The following is a 23,038-nucleotide window of genomic DNA, read 5'->3' on the forward strand; positions in this document are numbered from 1 at the left end:
CTGAATGCATGCGCATACTCCATCAAAATGCTGGATTTTCTAACATTGCTCATAATGATTTTACGCACAGTATACATAGAGACTACAGATATATAGCTACATTACACATTGTAGTGAGGGTTAAGTGAATTAATACGTAAAGTGCTTAGAATGGTATTCTGCTGCATGGTAACTCTTCCATCAGCGTTTGCTATATTGTTACTGTTCAGGTTATTCTATTCCTCTGTTGCCAAACACAGATTTTGTGGCCAGTTTTGTTCATGGTAACTCTTGTTCTTGTACTTCTAATTTTTTTACAGACTGAACCCTCTCCCTCTGTGGTAAGCCCCCTGAACCCATGGGGTAAGCGATCAGATTTTGCCCTCCTAAGGCTGGGAACTAGAAATTGTAGGCCTGGGCCCTTTGGTGGTGAGCAGTGACACTGATACACTGGGCCTCATGCAAACAGAAAATGCGGATCAGCAGGAAGGGGACAGCGAAGAGCAAAGGGAGGGGACCACTGAGAGAAGAGAGAGGAGACTGGTGTGTTCTCTGGAAGTGAAGATGGGGGCTTGAGACGCTGGCAGTTCTCCACATCTAGTCAGCCCAAGACCGAGCTCTGCATCAAGTTTCCATAGGCTTGATTTTACCTGCTGCATCCTCCTGGGCATAAATTGCTGTTGTTTGGTCTCTAAGTCGTGTCTGACAGAGCCAGGCTCCTCTGTCTTCCACTGCCTCCTGCAGTTTGCTCAAATTCATGTCCATTGTCATGAGTGTCCCCTCCCTATTTCCTTGCTAGAGCTCGAGAGGACTTCTGCGACCCGGGGTGGCGGCATGAACTGAGTCCATGCGGGTGGCCCCAGGGATGGGCTCCAGGTGCCTGCCTCCACCCTGTGCTGGTGAACCAAGCTGATCCCCCCCAAACCGCACAGCCAGGGACGTGTCGGTGGCAACTGTCCAGGACCCAGGGGTTTTTCTTCTGTATTTCTGTTTATGTTCTGAGAGCACCTCAGTGTTTGATCCCTGCTGGCTAGTCTCTCATTCCAGCCCCTGGCTCATTGGAACTTGTCCCGGATCTCACTTCCTGGATCAGGCCGGCTGACTCACAAGGACCCAGGTATCCTTTGTCTCCTGTGGATGCTGGAGGGCCAGGCCCTCTGCGGCAGGTCTGGTCTGCTTTCCTCCTCCTTTTCTGCTTCATCTCCTCATCTTAGGGACAAGAGGAGGAAGAAGCAGCTAACTGTTGGGTGTGGGGTCTTCTTTTCCAGTCTTGTTTTAGCACAAGCGCTCCAGGACTCTGCTGCGAGATGAGTAAATTCACATGGCTTCCACTAGGCTCCTGCTTGCTCTGGGTAATCCCTCAGCCATCTTGGCCCCTTGAGGACCACTGGGAAGGCCCAGCGGAGCTCAGTGTTTCCGGAGTGAGGGCTAAGGGTTCAGACCCGGACTCCACAGTGGGACTGAATATCTCAGGGACATTTCAACCCCTGGTTCCCCTTCAAAGGCCAGGTGAGGTGGAGACTCTGAAGGCATCATGGCCTCCATCAGGCAGAAAGGACCAGAAGACACCTCCCTCCTGGAAACAGGTCTTTACTGAGTGGGTGATACTAGGTGGCATGATATCATATGTAGACAGGAGAACTACACACAGTTGGGGTGGCGGGAGTGCAAGCCAGTTGCACACCTGTTACAAGAAGGTGGTCATCGATAAGGCTTCTGGATGGGGGAGAGGCCGGTCTCTGGATGAGGTCGGGGAGGGACAGCTGCAAGCACCCAGCCTGGAGGAGGGGTCGTTATCTGTTAGGATAGAAAGGGAAGGCCCAGTGCTCCTTGCTGCTGGCTATGCAGGAAGTGGGGTGAGGGGTGACGTCAGAGGGATGTGACCCATTTCCTCATCTGGGGTTGCTGTCCCTGCAGAGAGGCCTTGGGCCAGTCTGGGTCACTGTGGGGTGAGGTCAGGGGGGCAGAAGGAGAGCCAGTTGGGGGGCAGCCCTCCCCCTGTCACCACAAAAAGGTCACCCCAGGATTGCAGTGGGGCCTCCTCCTTTGACAGAAAGTTCCAGGGCTAGGAGAGAGCCCTGGTGCAGATGGAATTCCTGTTTGGTTTCTTCCTGGGATGCTCCTGAAGGCAGACACAAGGATGAAGCCAGGAAGTTTTCTGGTGCGGGGAAAAAAAAGGCTGAACTCCCAGGGATGTAGTCCTCAGGGTCCAGGTGGAGATGCTCTGTCATGCGCAGGGCAGGGGTGGGCCCGGGACCCTGTTCCCAAGGTTATGGGAGAGGGTCTTGTGGTTGCCAAGCCCACCCTGTCCCTAGAGTTTGAACCATAATTCCCCACCTCCCTGCACCCTTCATCCCTCCTCAAATGTTCTCCTGGGTCTTTTCAACCCCTGGGAGCCTCAGGGAACTGCTGGCCAGCTAGGACGGGGTGAAGATGCTAGAAAGACTGGAGTTGGCCACCCATTCAGAGCCAGAGTCCAGACTGTCCCCCCGAGGTAGCCACCTCCCTGGCAGGCTCATCACAGGAGAGGGAACTTCTCTTAACCTCTCCTCCTGCCCAGCCAGGGAAACCCAGTCAGCCGCCCTGGCCAGCAGGGACATGCCCGTGTGTGTGTGTGTGTGTGTGTGTTTGTGTAAGGGGCTGCTTTCTATGCTAAGTCACTACTGGGGAGCCCAGAGGTGCAGGGACAGGCCTGGGGGAACCCCCTTTGGGGTCAAAGGACCACACGTCTGTAGGTGTGGCTTTATAGGGGCCTCCCTGTGCCAAAGCCCACTCCCTGCCTTTTGTGTGGCAGTTTCCGGGACTGGACTTCTCCTCAGTAGCTGCTCTGGCTTCCTGGTGGGCCCGGGGGCCCAGGGAAGCCAGGGGGACCCTGGATCCCTGGCTCACCCTTCGGCCCCATGGGCCCCCGCTGGCCTGGGGACCCTGTCTTCCCAGCGATCCCTGGTTCTCCCTGAGGCCCCTCTGGCCCTGGAGCCCCCGGGGGGCCCTCTGGCCCTGGGGGCCCCACATCCCCCTTGGGGCCCGGCTGTCCTCTTGCGCCCACAGTTCCGAAGCTGCCCTTTGACCCTTTGAGGCCTGGGAAACCCCTGGGGCCAACTGGGCCCCTTTCTCCCACAGGCCCAGGCTCCCCGGGCTGCCCCTGGGGACCCTGGGGTCCTGGGGGCCCCAAGCTGCCGGGGTCTCCTTTTGGTCCTTTGCCGCCAGCAGGCCCTTTCACGCCCGCATCTCCCTTGAGTCCTCTGGGTCCTGGAGGGCCGGGGGCACCTAGGGTCAGAGAGAAGAGGGCAGAAGTCAGTCTACAAGGACAGGTCTCCTGAGACTGTCCCATGAAGTGGGCGCCAGGCGCTCTGACACCCAAGGGTCTGAAGTCCCAGGTCTGCCGACTACTGGCTCTGGGGGTTCAGGCTGCTGACATGACCCTCTAAGTCGGCCTGGCCAGCTGAGAAGGGGGGCTGAGAATCTTAAGTGAGGCTGGGAGCCCATCCCGAGCTCACATGCATAGGTGTTTGGCACAAGGTCTGCACCAGGCAGGCACTCATAGTTCTAACTTCAGGACTGGGCTCGAGTTCCATGTGGGCACTCAGGTGGGAGGCTGAGAGAGCTGGATGGCTCCGGGCAAAGGCCATGGCCATCCAGGATCATCTATTTTGCTCTGGAGACCAGCCTGGATGCTAATACTCATTATGGACTTCAACTGCTGCGGTCCTTACCTCCTGCCCCAACCCCAGGCTTCACCTGTGACCTTTGGGCACCTAGGATCAGGAGTGGAGTCAGGTGACATGGAGGAGAAAGCCAAGAAAGTGATGTGTGAAGTGAGGTGTGAGAAGTAGATGCCTTCTGGTGTGAGTGGGAATAACAACAAACCAGAGAAAGGGCAGCTCCTCCAGGAAGCCCTCCCTGACCACTCCAGCCTCTCCTCTGAGCTCTTGGAGCTGCTACTTTCTGAATCTTTTATTTGACATGTAGGAAGAGAAGTCACAGTTTAGTGAAAGCAAATCCTTGGTTTCTCTCTAGTGGACCCCACTGAACTGTGGGGCCCCAAGAAGATAGTGAGGACCATGCCTCCCATCACCCGCCCTGGGCATGGAGCTTAGGTACACAGCAGGGAATGCTCAGTATATGCTTGAAAACGGGGACGCACCAAACATTCTGGACCCCTAGCTCCCACCCAGCGTAGGGCCTGGGGGAGATGCCAGGATGAATTCCTTCTCTTTTAATTCATTTTTTTTGGAGTATAGTTGCTTTACAAAGTTGTGTTAGTTTCTGCTGTATAGCAAAGTGAATTGGCTATAGTGCTAGTGCTAAGTCGCTTTGGTCGTGTCTGACTCTTTGCGACCCTATGGACTGTAGCTCGCCAAGCTCCTCTGTCCAAGGGATTCTCCAGGCAAGAATACTGGAGTGGGTTGCCATTTCCGCCTCCAGAGGATCTTCCTGACCCAGAGATCAAACCCAGGTCTCCTGAATTGCAGGCAGATTCTTTACCGTCTGAGCCACCAGAAAACATGTACACATCTCCCTTCTTTGTTGGACTTCCTTCCCATTCAGGTCACCCACCACAGTGTATTGAGTAGAGTTCCCTGTTCTATACAGTAGATTCTCATTAGTTATCTGTTTTATGCACAGTATCAATACTATATATGTGTCAATCCCAGTCTCCCAATTTCTCCACCTACATGCCCTTCCTTAAACAGCCCAGCCTAGTGCCCAAAGCAGGGGTCAGATGACCTTAACCGCCTATCTGCCTGCTGCACAGATCAGAGTCACCACCTCTCAGAGCTGTACCCACCCTCAGGACACAGGTCAGAGTGTGGCCGTCAATCTGGCATAAGCAGGTAGGATGCCCCAGAGCTAGAGGAGAGCGCACCCTCTGGCCTGGTGAGGACATGAATTGCAGAGAATGGCTTTAGCTCCCTTGGGGTTAAGGCACAGCAAAGCCCTGGCTTTCTTCAGTGGTCTGGGCACAAGCTCATGGGATGGGGGGTGGGGACAATGACCCCAGGGCTGGGAGGTGAATTCTCATGCCCATGTTCCGCTGTCCTCAAGAACTCAGCTGTTACACCATTGCCTTTGCAAAGAATCCTGGAGTTTTTTAGCTCGGTGGGGGCTAGTCCAACTCCTACATTTCACAGAGGAGGCAACTAGAGAAGTGACATGGTAGCCCAGGGGTCACCAAGCAGAAACCAGAAGCTGGGTGGGCCCCTTGAAGAGAAGGGATCCTCTCTGCAGGAGCTGGGAACCCTTCCAGGGGGCTCGACCCAGTTCTGCAGCCCTGGGGCCCTCTCCCTGCTAATGCAGACACTGTCTCTTCTGTCCTGGCCTCCCCCCACACTTCCACCCCTGCTCATCTCCCTCTTGGAGGGTTTCTAAGTGGAGCAGAGAGTCATTGAACACCATCCTCCAATTACGATCTAAACTGGAAACCGGAGCCCAGACATACTCAGCCCCACTGGGGCCAATAAAAACCTGTTCCAGGCCACCTCCTGCCCATGCCCACCTCCCACAGAGAGCGGGGCTGTGGCCTGTGTGGGCTCAGCTCACGTGGCCCGCCAGCAGTACCGGCTGGCATGCCGTCATCGGCTGGCTGGAGTGGGCGTGGGACGGGCTGGCAGTGGTGGCAGTGACCAGGGAACAGCTTGACCTGACCTTCTGTCTGCAACGAATGTCTGCAGCACAGTGGCCAGAACAACAGGGCACAACAAGGGCACAGGGAGACGGCTGGCAGGGACCTCCGCCCCGAGTCTGGCAGGAATGGCTGGGAACCAGCCTGTCCTCACTCCCAGCTCTGCCCTGGGCACCTGAGGCAGCCGGGGCGGGGGTGGGGGCTGGGATAGCACAGCCATTCAGAGGTGAAGAGGCTCCTGCTGGTTGTTCACATGGAAGGGAGTCTGAGGGCATGAAGCGACTCTGGGCAAGGAGCTGCCCATCCGTGCTCACATCATCTATCTCCCTGAGATTGCATCTGACAGTCCCCCAGGGCACGGCGGCTCCACCAGCAGCCCTACTTCCGCTTCTGTCCCTCCTGCTCTAGGAACACGCTGCCCAGGGCTTGCCCCAGCTCCCTGGTCCCTCTCTCTCTCATCGTAGGATCTCTCCTCTGACTTCCACTCTTGTTCCCTGGGTGGATGGTTCCCAACCCCAGCTTGGACTCAGGAAATGCCTGTGAAGTCTTATCTGGACAAGGATGCTCACAGATCCACCAGGAGCCCCCTGCCCCTCCCTGGGACACCCCCACCCTCCTGCACCACCATTTCTAGTGCACGCCCTCTGCTCCCTGGCCCCTGAGGGCACAGCAGCCAGCGGAAGGATTTCTCAGGGTTCTGTGCCAAGCAGGGGAGAAAGAGCGGAGAACAAAAGCTTCTGTTTGCTCCTCGCCTCCAGCCTCCTCAGGCGCCTCTTTCTGGGGAAGCTCCTGGGTGGCTTTCCCCTGGTGGGAAAGGCTGGGGGCCCCATGCCTAGGGTGAAGGTTGGAGCAGAAGCCTGAGTCTTTGTCCCCTCCCCAGTGCCCCAGGACTGCAGCCCCCAGTGCTCGTGGAAGGAGGCCTGCCAGGAAAGGGTCACCTCCCTCTCCACAGTCTCTCCATGCCTGCCGCTGCTGACCCGTCTCTGAGACCCCATGGAGGGCTCCTATGTGGTGGCCTGATGAGGACACCCGTCGGGGAGGCTCCACTGGGGGCAGGGCCTGTGTTACAGGCATTGGTCTCTCCCCATCATGTCTGGTGTCCGTGTGCCCACTTTGGCCCCGACTCATCCTAACTTCTCTGAGATCCATTTTATCAGGGAAGGAAAGGGCAAGGGAATCCGAGTCCCTCCTATGTCCCTGGCATCATACATTAAGCTCATCACCCCATTTTACAGATGAGAAACTGAGGTGCAGAGAGTGACAACTTGCAAACCATCACCAACCAGGGAGGGTGGAGACAGGATGCAAACCCAGGCCCAAGAGGCTTGGGGCCTGTTCCCCAGACCCCCTCCCACAGCCAGGACTTCCCACTCTGTCGCTGCCCGGAGGAGGGGGCCCACTGAGCCAGGAAAGGGTCACCTTAAGGATTGTCTCCCTCGGGTGAGCCAAGCCTCCGCCTGTCCCTCCAGGGCCAGCCATGAGTCATGCGGTCAGAGAGGGAGAGCTGGCGGGGAGGAAATCAACAAGCAGAGTTCAGCAGTTAGCATGGCGGGGAGGGATGCAGAAACGGGCTGACCATCGGCTCTCTGCAACAGGGGCCCCTCACCTAGCCTGTAATAAGATCTGGGTGTCTCAGGGATGAAGGGTGGGGAGTGGCTAAGAGCTGCTCTGAGCAGCGGGGGCACATTTAGGACAAAAGAGAAAATGAGAGCAGCAGTGGCCAAGATGCAGAGATGGGAGAGGAACCGGGCATCCTGGAGACCCGAGGAGAGGCCCATAATTACTCAGGAAGCCCTGGGCTGTAATTAGGCCATCCCGGCACATTAGGGCAGAGCCGCACTGACTGCATGTCTGGGACAAGTAGGTGGTCTGCTCGGGGTCCGCACTGGGAGTGGGGAGGGGCTGGGGGGCTGAGCAGATGCACCAAGTCATCAGCATACAAGCACTGCCCACCCACGGGTAGGGGGGTACATGGGCGGGGAGGGGGGCACAGCCCATCCCCCAGTCCAAAACAGGTGGAAGGAGACAGAAACAGAAGGGGGGCCTCTCGGGAGATTGGCCTGGTGCCATGGAAAGCACAGCTCCCATATTAACAAACTGGGTGACTGGGGACATCATTTGGTCCTCATTGGACTGAATTCTGTCTGCAGGCTTCCCTTTGTTCAATATCAGCCTGGGTCAGGGAGACTCAATCCTGGTTCTTGTTACCTGAGGAGCACTGAAAAAATGCCAGTGGGTTTCCACCTCGGCTTATGACGGATTAATTTGTATTGACTAAACCTCCCACTGAGAACAATTAGAACCATTAGGCACAATGCCAAGACATCCTTCTGAAAGTTTTGGAGAGAGATCAAACGCCAGAATCCCCAGGAAAAGGGAACTTGTTGAAGGAAGCCTGACTTTCTTTGCCTCTTTTCCTCTCAAGCCATTTGTTGACTAGTAAGTGGTTTGGGCAGAGAGGCTGAAAAGGGTTTCCAGCAGTTTCACTGGGGCTGGGGCTCAGGGCTGCCAAGGCCCAGGGCTGGGATTCAGGAGGAAAGGAAACTGTGTGGGCATTTGTGGTAAGGGCCAAGGGATGGAAACACTGAGCAGAGACTTAGGCTTCATCCCTTCAGCCACAGGTGGCTAAACCATAGGTGGTAAGCCCTATAAACACTCCTCAAGGATGGTGCCCGGTAAGAAAGAACGTACCAGAAATACGCCAGGCGTTATGGTAAGCTCCCTTGCAGGCACCAGCAGAAGATGGCATCATTCTCCTTTTCGCTGACTGCCCTTGTTGCTCGATACCAAGTAAACCTGCTAATCCTCCAGGCAGGCATTTTCCTCCCTACCCAGGGGGCTCAGTGGTAAAGAATCTGCCTGCCAATGCAAGAGACAAGGGTTTGATCCCTGGTTTGGGAAGATCCCCTGGAGGAGGAAAGGGAGGAAATACAGATTAAGAGGAAACATTCTATGAGAGGCACAAAACATATGCAGGTACCAAAGGCTTTCTGGTTGGCAAATGGAGACTCCGAATTCATCACAAAGCTGGAAGAGATCTCAGAGAACAACTGGTCTTATCCACTGATTTACATATGAAACAAAAGAAAACAACCCCCCACCCCGCCCCTCCCAGGGGAGGCCTCCCCCCCACCTCCCGGCCTCCAAAAACCAGAGGCCCGGAAAGATGAAGGGATTCTGCCTAAAGACCCAGAGCAAATTAGAATCCAGGCTCTTCCTGGACAGTTTGTGAGTCCCAGCCCTTCAGTCAGCACTTGGCCATGGCTGTCCCTCTTCCTTTTTCCTAGATAGCAGCTTGGCTCCAAACAGAGGGAGGCCTCATTGCCAGCCCCAGCGTGAGAGCCTGGCAGCACCTGTCTGTAGATGACTGAGTGAATAAATGATACTTCCTGTAGGAAGTGATGGACATTTTGTCCCTGAAATCTTCTTTCAGATGTGAGAGACTTTATATGTGGTGATTTAACAACCAAGAAGAATGTTAGCCAAAAGATAGCATTTAAATAAATATACAGAGGTTGGACTGAGAGTCAAATGCGGCTCAAAGTGATGTCTCACCTTGGTCTCCAGTTAAGATGAAGTTCTTTGATGAGAACTCTGCTATCATTAGGACAGGAGCAAATATAAATTTTCATGACTATTGTTGGGTTATACTTGGATGAAGGTCTCAAACGGTTCACTTCTGGTATTTTCAATACCATTTCCTTCTTTTCCAGTCTGTCCCACACATGACACCTAAGCAGGACCTCAGTGGAAATGCATTTTTTGGTATCTGCAAGCTCACACTCTCAGTGTCTCCTGGCTGATCACTAGACATTTGCACCTCAGAGCCATGGTGGGTCAGGATCTTAATCACAGTGTGACCTTGAACTATCCCTTAACTTTTCCTCGTCTCAGGTCACCTTTCTGTAAAATAAAGACACGCCATCTGTGACACATGTCTTGTCCACAAACGTTGTGAGGCTAGTGGGGAAGGGTGGAGGGGAGGGCTAGTTAGGGAGTTTGGGATGGACATGTACACACTGCTATATTTAAAATGAATAAGCGACAAAGACCTACTGTATAACAGGGAACACTGGTCAACATCCTGTAATAACCTTAACTGGAAAATAACTTAAAAAGGAATATATACAAGTATGTGCATGACTGAATCACTTTGCTGTACACCTGAAAGTAACACAACATTGTCAACTATACTCCAATTTAAAATAAAAGTAAAAAAAAAAAAAATTGTGAGGCCAAACGAATAGGCGTTGTCATGAGGAAAGCTTTATGTTTCAGTTATTCTTAGATTGAACGCAACCTAAGAAAACAAGAGTACTAGAGGATGAATCATGAGAACTATCTGCTAACACCTTCACTGGAACACTGCATCCTAGAGGTCATGCAGATACATATTTTAAATGAAACACTGTGAGACTGTCTCAGTTACTAAGGAAATACTCAGTACCTGGCTTTGTTGCAAAAAATATGACACCAGGCACACAAGATCTTACCTCGCCCCCTGCAACACCACCAATCTAGAGTAAAGAAAATATTGGCAAAAATGCTTACTGACATAAAATTGAAGGCAACACAGATTTGAAACTAAATGGCTAAAGAGAACCAGAGAATCAGAGAGCTTGACTCCAGTCTGAGCTCCATGGAGACAACAATGCTGTCTGGGATAGTGGGTACTTCCCTCCTGTCTCCTGGAGCTCCCTGAATGATCCCTGCCCACCTGCCAAATGTGACTGGGCTTCCCAGGTGGCTCAGTGGTGAAGAATCCACCTGCCAATGAAGGAGACGCGGGTTCAATCCCTGATCTGGGGAGATCCCCTTGAGAAGGAAATGGCAACCCACTCCAGTATTCTTGCCTGGAGAATCCAATGGACAGAGGAGCCTGGCGGGCTACAATCCACGGGGTCACAAAGAGTCAGACATGACTTATTGACTGAACAACAACAGCAAAGAAATAGGCATGGGTGCCAAGGTGATGAGGGATGCACTTGTGATGGTTCATTTTAGGTGTCAAGCTACCTTGGCCATGGGATACCCAGATATTTAGCCAAACATTATTCTGGGTGTGTGCACAGGGTGTTTGTGGACGAAATTAACATTTAAATCAGTACCAAGTAAAGCGGATTGTCCTCCCCAATGTGGGTGGGCCTCACTGAATCAGTTGAAGCCTGTATAGAACCAAGGGCAGACCCTCCCCTGAGTAACAGAGCATTTCCTGCCCGATAAGCCTTCAATGGACACTATCTATCCCTGGTTCTATAGCAGCTTTCAGCCTTTGCACTTGAACCAGGACATCAGCTGCGCAGATTTTGGGTTTGCCAGTCTCCACAATCTCATGAGCCAATTCCTTTTAATCTCTCTCTCTCTTTCATATTTCTCTGGAGAACACTCCCTAAATGCAAGGGTGAGATGGGAGGAGCAGAGGGCATCAGAGTGGCGGGCCTCTGAGGGGCAGATGGTGGAGAGCACCAGTGAGGGGGAGGGAAGGGAAAAAACAAGAGAAGACAGAGTTTCCAAAAGATAGCTCTGCCCTTATCTCTCTGTAGATTCGTACATAGATCCACGTATAAAAATCCAAATTTGTATGTCAGGCAAGTGAGGAGACTTGTGTGCGTCCTCAATCGCTCAATTGTGTCTGACTCTTTGGGGCCCCACAGACTATAACCCGCCAGGTTCCTCTGTCCAAGGGATTTTCCAGGCAAGAACACTGGAGCAGGTTGCCATTTCCTTCTCCAGGGGATCTCCCCGGACCAGGGATGTAACCCACGTCTCCTGCGTTGGCAGGAGGATTCTTCATCACTGCCATACACTTTTCCAAAAGAGGTTGACAAGGATGTGAAAGCTGCCAGTCGCCCCAGGCATTTGCTGCAGGGCTGTATCAGCCCACCAGGATACCGCGCCCTAAACTAGGTCCTTCTGCGTTCCCCTCTGGGAGCTCCCTGGCAGGCTCCCCCTCCCACCCGCCTCTCACCTCGTAGGATGGTGACGTTCCGGAGGATCTCCCCGTGCCGTGTGTCCACGGCCCTCATTTCCTCCACGATCATGGACAGGTTGCGGACGTTGAGGTCTAGGCGGGCGCTGAGCAGGCCGAAGCGCTCCCGGAGCAGGTCGGTGGCGGCTAGCATGAGGGAGACGGTCTTGTTCAGGTAGTAGAGCTCCTCGGCCTGGGTGTGGAAGCCCAGGGTGCAGGAGAGCCGGACGTCATCCAGGTACTTGAGCATGCTGTACACGTGGCTGTCGGTGGCGTTGATGTTGGTGAAGATGGTGCCAATCTCGATCTCGTGGGAGGCCATGCGTCCCTCCAGCGTCTCGAACCTCTCCACCGTGCGGTTCTGGGCATAGCGCGTGTGGTATTGCAGGTCGTGCATGTTCTCCTCGTGGTCATCCAGGAAGGACGAGATGTTGTCCAGCTGCAGCTGCAAGCCCATGGCCTGCAGCACCAGGTCATGCAGGCTCTCGGAATTTTGGCTGATGCGCTGGGACGAGGCCCCCAGGGTGGCCTGGAGGCTCCTCACCGCTTCTCCGGTCTTGGCCGAGGTGGTGCGCAGGCTGCCGAAGAGCCGCGTATAGTTCTGCCAGTCGGTGACCATCTTCTGGAGGGTCAGGGTCTCCTCGTCCGTCTTCCGCCGGATCCCATGGATCCACTCGGAGGTCTGCCCCACCGTGAAGTTGATCTGGTGTACTGCCGCCTTGACATCGTAGCACTCCTGGGTGAGATCCTTCAGAGACAGGTCCAGGCCAGCAGTGGTGGCCTGCCAGCCTCTCACCTGGGCCAAGAAGAGCCCCAGAGATTGGTTGATCTGGTGGACGGAGAAGGAGCAACTGCCCATTTCCTGAGAGATTTGACCGCTGGTGGTGGAGAGCAGGTCGTGGGTCTGGGAGGTCTGGTGTAGCTGGACCTCCTGAGCTAGAAGCATCTTCTGAATTCCCTCCAGCTCCGCTTGCAGTTTTCTGATCTCTTGCCCCAGCAGCCCAGCCTCGTGGCAGAAAGAGCAGTTGTTCCGGGCTTTCAGATCTTCAGGAGAAAGGGGCAACATTTTGAGTTGCTGAAGGCTCACAGGGCAAAGTTGCTTCTTTCAATTTAGTATTTCAGAGCATCGTGAATTGGCATGTGGCTGTCCTATCCCTCTTCCTTCCCTAAGACCTGCTATGAAATACTTTTTGGAAAAACCTCGCTATCCTCTGTGCCATCTTATTTCTACCCCAAGTCTTTATTCTTGCAGGAAATGTAGGCTTTAGGACACCTCCTCACCAAAGTCTTGAGAAAATATATCTTTGTAACTTTTCTAAGGTTGCCAAGAACCTCCCATTTTATTTTTTAAATTTCTCCCCATATTTTAATATTTGGTTCTGAAAAAAAATTTTTTTAATAAATATTTGTTTTTATTTGAACCTCTCATAAGCTTGTGGAGAAAAGGGTGCAGGAACGTTTTTCCCCTAAGACTTCTGAGAAATGAAGCTCAGAGAAGTGACTTGCCAAATATGACTCAGCTAATTTAGTGGCAGAATAAAACTTTCTCTTTTCACCTAGCAGCCTCCCTCTAAACCCTTATATTATGGCTCTTTCTGTCTCATTCTCAGAACAAGATTGTCTTGTGAAAGCAAGAAATAAAGAGATTGTAAACCATGCAAACTTTAAGGCAGTGATGAGGAAAGGGCCGACTTGTCAAGAGTGTTAGAAAAGCCTTAAAAAATACTGGACTGGCCAAAAGTTCGTTCGTGTCAATGACCTTTTTGGCCAACCCAATAACTTCAGATACATAAAGGCAAGTGGCTTGTCTTCAGCTCTCTGCTCTACCTGGAGGCTCTGGGCAGATCTGTGCCACATACAGAACTCTCAGCCCCACTCCTGGGCATATCCCAAGGCAGCAGCCCTTGTTGGGTGGGTTCTCCATTTGAACAGGGAGGTAGGGAGCCATGACTGTCCTTCCCTTGAGCCTAGAAGCTTGGTGAAGTCTTCCCTGTTCCAGGGCACCATGGCCTGGGGAGATTCCTGGTCCCACTCCAAGTAATGTTGGCCTTCCTTCCTGGTCATTAGCACACCTGAACCCTGGACACTTACCCAGCCCTTGGAGATTTTTCTGCATAGACACGAGTTTCTTGTCATACATGGCCTGGGCCAGGGAGAGGTCTTCTGAGAGAGAGTCCACTTTCCTGAAGACTTCAGGGGAAACAGGGATGCAAAAAGGGGCTTAGCTCAGAGAAACAGCAGTCATTTGTTGAGAAGGCGTTTTTATCAGCCCCTCGTTAGCCAAAACCACCCACTCTTCTTCTAAGGGGCTTCCCAATGGCTGTAAGGGAAGATGTTTCAATGGCCAGAGTCTATCACACTTCTCTCAAAAACGTATCTGTGTATCTATATATCTATATCCAGAAGTCCCCTACATGTGAACCTTCAGGTTTCAAACTGTCAAAGATGCGAACGTGCGTTTGCACGCCCAATCACGTAAGCTAGTTCACGTGTCTGGCGTACACTGTCACACACGTGCATCCTCTACAAGTGGGTGCACTTTTGTGTAGCTTACTGTAGAGTGCTGTATAGAGCATGGTAGTATAATATCTTTATTTCAAACCCAGGATGTCTGGAAGCAAGAGGGTAGATAGAATTGAATCCCGCAAGGAGCAAGAGAGCCTGTGCCGTCAGTGTCAGGCGTGAGTGAAATCGCAGCTTGCCTTCTGCCTCCTGTTGCTAATGACCCTCCAGCTCTACCGTCTCCCACCTCCTCTCCCTCCTCCAGTTAGTAACTCTTCTTGCCTGTTCACTTGATGCCAGCCCCTGTACGCCAGCTTTTGTACTGGACTACTGTACTTTCCAAGTTACTGTAGTGTAAGGTTAAAAATGTTGTATTTATTTTTTGTGTTTGGTTGTTTTTTATGTATTCTTTGTGTGAAAAGTATTATAAACCTATGACAATACTATACTATATAGCCAATTGTGTTAGTTGGGTACTTAGGCCAACTTTGTTGGACTTACGAACAAACCAGACTTACAAACATGCTCTTGAAATGGAACTCATTTGTATGTAGGAGACTTAGTGTATATCTATAGGCATAGATTAGGGATTCCCTGATGACTCAGATGGTAAAGCGTCTGCCTGCAATGCGGGAGACCCGGGTTCGATCCCCAAATCGGGGAAATCCCCTGGAGAAGGAAATGGCAATCCACTCGAGTACTCTTGCCTAGAAAATTTCATGGATGGAGGAGCCTGGTGGGCTACAGTCCACGGGGTCGCAAAGAGTCAGACACGACTGAGCGACTTCACTCACTTCACTCACTCACTCATAGGCATAGATAATCTCTTTACATATCTCCCTTAAATGTATATATACATATGGGGGCATGTATGTATGCATTAGAATATATAATACATAAATCATGCATGAAGTGAAGTGAGTAGCTCCGTCATGTCCGACTCTATGCAAGCCCGTGGACTGTAGCCTACCAGGCTCCTCCCTCCATGGGATTCTCCAGGCAAGACTACAGGAATGCATATACATGTATAATTTCCATCCACTCAGACTTTAGAACTATAACCTGACCATAGGCTAGAATAGAGACAAATAAGAAAGAAATATAAAAAGAAAATAAAAATTATTCCTAATCCTATCACCGAGATACAGCTGCCATCAACATTTTTGTGTATCTCAAACCTTATTTATCTCAGCCATTTTATAGCTACACTGTTGTTGTTTAGTTGCTAAGCTGTTTCCGACTCTTTGCGACCCCATGGACTGCAGCATGCCAGGCTCCTCTGTCCATGGGATTTCCCAGGCAAGAATGGGAGTGGGGTGCTGTTTCCTTCCCTAGGGAATCTTCCTGACCTAGGGATCGAGCAAGTGTCTCCTGTATTGGCAGGCTGGTCTTCTACCACTGAGCCACCAGGCAAGCCCCTATAGCTACACAGATACATGGATTTTTTAGAAGGTAACAGTACAAAATTGGGATGTTCTGCACATCTCATCTATTTTATTTTGCTTTATTGGTATCCTGTCACGGACATTTTCTTATTGAGCCTTAAGTCACTTTAAAATCATTACTTTAATGTCTGTTTCATACTCTATATAAACAATTCAGCGATTATATAAAAATTCCCTTCTGTTGGGAACACTGCAATGGCAGAGTTTGGTTTCGACCAAGTCAATACATGGTCTGAATTTACTTCCTAGCCCTTGACAAAAAAAAAGGTTGCGAACTGTACTCTAGATTATAAACCCCATGAACAAGGCTAGCACCATCCTAAGGAGTGGGGACACCCAGGCTGGAGGTGAAAATAAAAAGGAAAATCTAAAGTTCTCCTTTGATTTCTCAGAGACACTGCTCACCCCCAGTTTTTATAATCCTCAGCCTATTCACCCTGGATCTTGGAGGAGATCATTTCACCTCCCATTCTGCCCTCTCATATGTGGAGTGGAGCCAGCCTCCCGTTTCAGAGCCTTGTTCAGAGGACTCATGACCATCATGTATGGGAGAGCGCCTGGCATCCAGGGGGCATCCAGTGGGCACTCAGTAACTGTCCATCCTTCTGAAGGGCTCTCGTGCCTAGGGCACTCAGTGACTGCCCATCCTTCTGAAGGGCTCTCGTGCCTATGTAGGCTCTTCTCCGTGTGCTACTGGAGTTGTCTTACTGGCCCCATGGGTGCTGCGAGCTGAGGCTCTCTGAGGGCCAACCAGCAACTGCTAAGGGTCCAGTGGCCAGGTTGCTGGCTCTAAATGGCAGGGCTACAGTTCCTCACCCTCCTCTGACCAGGGATTTCAGCCACTTTCTGGATGGCCAGACTCTGTGATGTGATTTAGCAGAGAGAGAGGTGGAGCTGAGTGGGGGTGAGGGGCTTGGGAAGTTCTTTTCTTTAAAAAAATTTTTATTTTTAAAATATTTATTTCTTTAGTTGGCTGTGCTGAGTCTTCGTTGCAGCATGCAAGATCTTTAGTTGTGGCTCTCTCTTAGTTGAAATGATGTGGGATCTAGTTCCCTGGCCAGGGATTGAACCCGGGCCCCCTGCATTGGATTGCAGAGTCTTAGCTAGTGCACCACTAGGTAAATCCTGTGAACATGTTAATATGTTATTTATTATTTATCAATAATATCTTATTATACAATTGAAAAGTTAATATTAATGCTATAATTAATAATATAACAAGCTAATAATAATATTTAACTTAATAATTATTAAGTTAATAGTTAACAATTAAAGTTATAATTAATAAATAAATAATATAATATATTAATCTTATTATGCAGTTATAATAATTTAATGAAAACAGGGAGAGTGCACTTTAATAAATTAATAACTATTATAATTATTTTAATAACTATTATTACTATATAACTATTATAATAGTTATTATAATATTTTATGATTAATTAGTGGTTCCCCAACCTTCCAACTTCATTGGGATCGCCTGGGGGCTTTCCTCTATGATTAAAGCCTGGGTCTTACCCAGAGACTATGATTTCATTCACGTGGCAAGAAGGGCTCCAGCACATACATTTTAAAATGCTCTCAAAAGAATTCTAACCTGCAGACAAGATTGAGAACCACTCCTTTTAAGGATGAAATACAATGGACTCATCTCAGTGTTCTCAATATGTGACACATAGGAGGTGCTGGTTTGTGCTGAATTTCATTAACACCTTCAGGATTATTGGAAGATGATTCCAACAAGGATTTGTTTGTTCAAATCATTAACGTGCGGGCCTCTCGCCTTCAAGTGGGGAAAGCCACTTACTGTATATCTCTAAGAGGGGTCAGGACGAAGCACCCCATCCTAGGGGTCATACAAGTGCAGGGTCGGCACCCACAGGGACCGTCCTCCGTGTCTCCCTTGCCTCACCTGAGGCCCAGCCCAGTTGTCTCTAGTGTCTAGTCCACTGGAGCAAGCAAACCTACTGGCTTGCCTTTGTACAGAAGAGTTTTAAAGAATGAAGCTAGGAATGGAATGGGATTGCAGTAAGAAGTTTTCAAATTTGTTTTTACTTTTAAACATAAATGGTTAGCATCCAGAAGGCAGTTGTTGGTGGTGGTGTTTAGTTGCTAAGTCGTGTCTGACTCTTTGCGACCTCACAGACTGCAGTCTGCCAGGCGTCTCTGTCTGTGGGATTTCCCAGGCAAGAATACTGAAGTAGGTTGCCATTTCCTCCTCCTCCAGGGGATCTTCCTGACCCAGGAATCAAGCTGTCAACTCCTGCACTAGCGCGTGGGTTCTTTATCACTGAGCTACCAGGGAAGCCTACAGAAGGCAGAGGTTACTTGAATCTGGCAGGATGCAGACTGTCATAAAAACTGTTGAGTGTATGAGAACCACCAAGGTTCAGATCCCTGGGCCCCACCGGCAGGACTCTGATTTACTAGGTCTGGGTGAGACTAGGAATTTGCGTTTTAACAGATCCTGGGGGTGACCTTGATGCAGATAGGCATCCAACCTCACTTTGAGAAACATAAGGACCACGGAAAGGGCTTAGAAGTCATCTGATCTGGTGACCTTAAGCCTGGAAGTACACCAGAATCATCTGAAGAGCTTAAATACTGAATTAATTCCATCATCCAGGGTGGGGCCCGGGCATCATAGTTTTTACAGCTCCCAGACGATTCTAACATGGAGCTGAAACTGAGAACTGCGGAAACGGAGTCCTATCCTGTCCTTTGGGCATGTGCATGCTCAGATGCTCAGCTGTATCTGACTCTGTGACTTCATGGACTGAAGTTCATCAGGCTCCTCTGTCCCTGGGATTTCCCAGGCAAGAACACTGGAGTGGGTTGCCATTCCCTTCTCCAGGGGATCTTCCTGACCAAGGGATCGAAACTACATCTCCTGCGTCTCCTGCATTAGCAGGAGAATGCTTCAACAAATGAGCCACTTGGGAAGCCCATCTTGTCATCTACCAGTAGGAAAACAGAGGTCCTGAGAGGGACCAAGGCCACACAGCTCATTATTGACCAGAAATTAGGAGCCAGTCTTCACAGCTTGAAGCCGGCATTCAGAGCCCCTAGCCAGGAAGATGCTATTGTGGGTCCTGAGCTGCAGAGATCTGTGCTTGTCTTTGGGGTTCTGGTGCCCAGCAGACCCCTGATGAGAAATTCCCCCACAGCCCGGGATAGAAAGCCCTGGACTAGCCAATGCTGCTGGCAGCCTGCACTCACCCAGAGAGGCCAGCACGGCCACAGCCACCAGGAGCAGGGCCAGGAAGAGGTAAAGAATCCTCACGGACGTGTGCAAAGACAGGTTCTTCTGGCAGCGGCTGCAGCGGGGTCCCGGCTGGCCTGTTGGGGGTGGGGAGGGGTGGCGACAAAAACGGCCCGGTGGTGGAGGCTGCCAGTTCCCCTGTCTGGCCTGTCTCGGCACATTTTGAACCATCCTCGGAAAGGGGGCTGTCGCTGGTCTCCATCTCCACCCACTTCACTGCCTTTTCTCGAGGTCCTGGAGCTTTTAGGAATGGGCACGTGTGCTAAGTCGCTTCAGTCAGGTCTGACTCTGAGCGCCCATGGACTGTAGTCCACCAGACTCCTCTGTCCATCGGATTCTCCAGGCAAGATTACTAGAGAGGGTTGTTGTGCCCTCCCACAGGGTCTTCCCCATCCAGGGATTAAACCTGCATTTCTTATGTCTCCTGCACTGGTAGGTGGGTTCTTTACCACTAGCACCAACTGGGAAGCCCACAGCTTTTAGGAATAGGTGAGATCAGAGTCAGGAACTTGGAAGAACACTGGCATCACGTTATCATTTGTCTCCATGGCATTGTCATTCAGCCCACATGGTAGGGAATCACCCCTACCCAAAACATCAGCCTTAGTCGTGATCTTGTACTACAGGGCAGCCAGCCTTGTCTCACCAGTGGGTGACCAACTCCTCCCAGTTTGCCTAGGATGTTCCCGGATTTTAGCACTGCAAGTCTCTTGTTAAGGGAACTCCTCGGAATCGGGCAAACCAGGATGGCTCGCCAAGACTGTCTCAGTTTTAATAACTCTAAGTCACACCTCCTGGGAAACCCCTCAGTCCCAGGCCAACCAGAAGGTCGGTCACTAGTCCCCAGACTTTGGGGGTCACTTGAAGTTCTCCTGGAATCCAAACGGATGGTTCCAGTGTGTCCATCGGTCCCTCGTACAGAAGCGGGAGGGAAGCCAGTGTTCCTGGAGACGCTGGGAGGTGGTCACTGCCCAGCGAGAAAGCTGTGACGCTCCCGGCTGTGCAGTTTCTAAGACGGATCCAACTTCAGCTGCACATTTTGAGCAACAAGAATGTTTAAAAGCCCCAATGCCCATCCACGCTCCAGACCAAGAGATCAGAATTTCTGAGGGTTGGTCTCAGACATCCCTGGGTGATGACAATGCACAGCCAAGGCTGAGAATCTAGACTGAAACCCGCCAAGAAGCCCTATGCCAAATAACAGTTCACGGGGCATTGGTTTCTCATGCCAAGCTGGTGTCCCGTGAGCTTGAGAAGGACAGACCACTTAAGCGGCATGATGAAGGGTCACTTCTGGAAGATGGGCCCTGGGGGAGATGGCAGAGGTCCCCTGTAGGTCTCAGGAGTAGCCCTGGAGACAGATGTCACGTGTGACATAATACTGCATAACCCAGGCCTGTGCAACTCCACCCTGTAAGCCTCCAGGCAGCAGTGGGGAAGGAACAGCCTGGATGGTGAAGCCATGCGGATAGGCAAGTCTCTCCCCAGCCTGGGGCTGAGGGCAGGGGCGGGGTGGTTCTCAGCCTAGAGAGAGGATCAGAGGGACGCTCCGGAGCCCTTACCCTCCTGTGTGCACGGGAAGGACGGCATGTCCTCGTCGTCAGCAGCCAGCTCCTCTTCTGTGACACATAGCGCATCTCCGTCACCAGCGGCTGACCTCACTGAGACGAAGCCAGCACCGTCAGACCCCAGGCTGGGGCCCTGCTGCACCCACCCCTTTCCAGATGCCCCGTTCATTTATAGTCCCAAGCCCCTGTGCTCACCCTCACCTCTGGGTCCAAGTCAGCCCACCTGAGCTCCAGGTGATCTGATGGTAATCAGAGCAAAGGGGGATGGAGGGCAGGATCAAATGGCTAAGGGACCAGGACATCCCAACATCCGAGAGAGGAGAGTTCATGATCTCTGACAAACTTGCAAAAATACACAGGCCAGCCCAGCTGCCCACTCTATCTACACCTTGCTCAGATCCCTGGCATGAAATAAGAAGAAATATTGGTGTTTAGTCACTAAGTCGTGTCTGATTCTTTGTGACCCCGTGGACTGCAGCCCCCCAGGTTCTTCTGTCCATAGGATTTCCCAGGCAAGAATACTGGAGTGGTTTGCCATTTCTTTCTCCAGGGGATCTTCCCAACGCAGGGATCCAACCCATGTCTCCTGCATTGGCAGGCGGATTCTTTATCACTGAGCCACCAGGGAAACCCAAGAAGAAATATAGCTTGCATGGTGTGACTCAGCACACTTTCATCCCTGGCGCATGGTACACAAAGCAGGATTCTGCTTCTGCAGGGACAAGGATGAATCTGGCTCCAGTACAGTCTCCATCAAGACTCTGCGTCCAGCCCAGCCGAGGGGTGGGAGGCACTGCAGAGAGGAGGAGGGGGCGGTGTGAGGATACAGGATGATGGCCTCTGCCTCACACGCTGCCTCATGCAGGACCTGCCGAGGGAGGGCAGACGGGACTGGGGCAGGAACAGGTCTCATGTCGGAAGGCTGATCTAGTGCTTGTTCTCTGGGAACTCGTGCTCCCTAAATAAGACCCAAGTGATGCATTCCTTCATTCAGAAGATTATTCCCTTTCCCCTAGACACTGCATACCCCTTCCTCCTTACCAGATCTGGTCTTTTTATGAATGACCAGAAGAAAGATGCCCAAAATAGGCAGCGTGAACACAAACATCCCAGTGAATGTTTGAGAAATGAGGTGGTCTGCACTGAGCTGACCAGGGCTTTTGTGATGGGACGTGGGGGTTCAAGGTGATGATGACAACCAAACTGCTTGGGAGATATCTGGTGGGGGATTTTATAAACCATGTCTGAACATCCAGAGGCAACAGAAGAAAAGATGAATACTTGTGACTACATTAAAGTAAAACAGTAAAATAACACTTCTGCATGGCCAAAAAAGCAAATGACAAGGAGAAAATATTCACAACATACATCACAGATGAAGAATTAATATACCAAATTTATAATGAGCTTTTAAAAATAGAGGAAATAAAGGAGACAAAATCCTATAGAAAAATGAACAAAAGACCAGAACAATTATGAAAAGAGATATAAAAGTGGTACCCAAATAAATAAAAAGATGTTTAACTTTACTTATAAGATAAAAGCAGTTTAAAACTACACTGTGATAACATTTCTCACCCATCAGATTGACAAAAAAGCAGAGGCTTGACAATACACTCTGTTGGCCTAGGTGGTGGAGAGTTGGGGTCTGAAAGCAAAAATGGCCCAAGGCTTGTAGAGGGGGTTTAGTATATGCATTTACCCTTTGACCCAGCAATCACACTTTTATGAATTTGTCTAGGATAAATACCTCCGACAATCTGAAAATACGTGTGGCAAGGTTATTCATTACAGGATTATTTGTAATGTCAAAAACTGGGAACTATCTAAGCATGCAAGCACAGGAGACTGACTAACATCCAGTGGCATCCATACACGCCGTGGGGCTCAGCACAGCGATGCAGTGAACAGGGAATCTCTAGTAACTGATGTGGAGTCACTTCCGGGAGGTATTACAAGAAAACAACAAAGTGCAGAGGAGCCCTATGATGTGCCACCCTTGTCACAAGAAAGAAGGGAAAATAAGAAGGCATCCATATATATGCTTATCACTAAAAGAAGAAACGCAGGAACAGTCCCAGCGAAAAAACAGCGAAAAAACAGCAACACTGTTTTCTACAAGGGATGGACTGGGGGAAAAGACTACAGAAAAGTCACCATCCTCTCACTCTAATTTTGTGTATAGTTTGGATTTCTAAAATTATGCTGTTTTTACATATTGAAAAATTAAATTTTATTAATAAAAATACTTGGAACCCGATAAGCCTTGCTTGCTGGAATGAATACCATAAATATACTAAATGGAGAAACAAGGAAAAAACTAATCTATTATGACATAGTTTGGACTGTGTAACCTCAGTCTAGGGTGTGATAGGATAGGATTGGGGAAGAAGTGCAAACAAACTTGAACCTCCAAAGAAACTTATTCTGTTGCTGTAGCATGGGTAAAGCAACTTAGAAGTCATTTTAGATTAATTCAAGACTGAGCAAATAGAGTAAATGCATTGATTGGTTTGGACCCAGGGATCTCACTATGGAAAAGGGGATCAGAAATATAGAATGGAAGAGATAAGAAAGAACCCTCTGGGGATGGACTGAAGTTGAAGGTATCAGTGGGAATTCATAATTTCTAAAATGTGTTTATGTATGAATATATTTGTTTACATGCACATATAGGTATAGAGGTAT

At 50.5% G+C, this 23,038-nt stretch overlaps 1 protein-coding gene across 2 annotated transcripts in view; it reads right to left on the bottom strand.

Moving 5' to 3' along the window:
* Positions 1–1,553: 1,553 nt before the first annotated feature.
* Positions 1,554–23,038, bottom strand: part of SCARA3 (scavenger receptor class A member 3) — a 34,916-nt gene continuing 13,431 nt past the window's right edge. Inside the window, exons 2-6 of one of the 2 annotated variants that reach the window (XM_086414875.1) lie at positions 20,345–20,443; positions 18,740–18,859; positions 13,662–13,760; positions 11,571–12,614; positions 1,554–3,246 (exon numbers count right to left, since the gene is read on the bottom strand). In XM_086414875.1, coding sequence (XP_086271001.1) covers positions 2,795–3,246; positions 11,571–12,614; positions 13,662–13,760; positions 18,740–18,859; positions 20,345–20,443 — 1,814 coding nt within the window. In that variant the 3' untranslated portion in view covers positions 1,554–2,794. The remainder of the gene's footprint in view (positions 3,247–11,570; positions 12,615–13,661; positions 13,761–18,739; positions 18,860–20,344; positions 20,444–23,038) is intronic. The other variant, XM_086414877.1, reaches the window with a different exon arrangement.

This window comes from Bos grunniens, chromosome 8, assembly GCF_055505025.1.
Source record: "Bos grunniens cultivar Pamir isolate PY7600 chromosome 8, Bosgru_T2T1.0, whole genome shotgun sequence".
Lineage (NCBI taxonomy): Eukaryota > Metazoa > Chordata > Mammalia > Artiodactyla > Bovidae > Bos > Bos grunniens.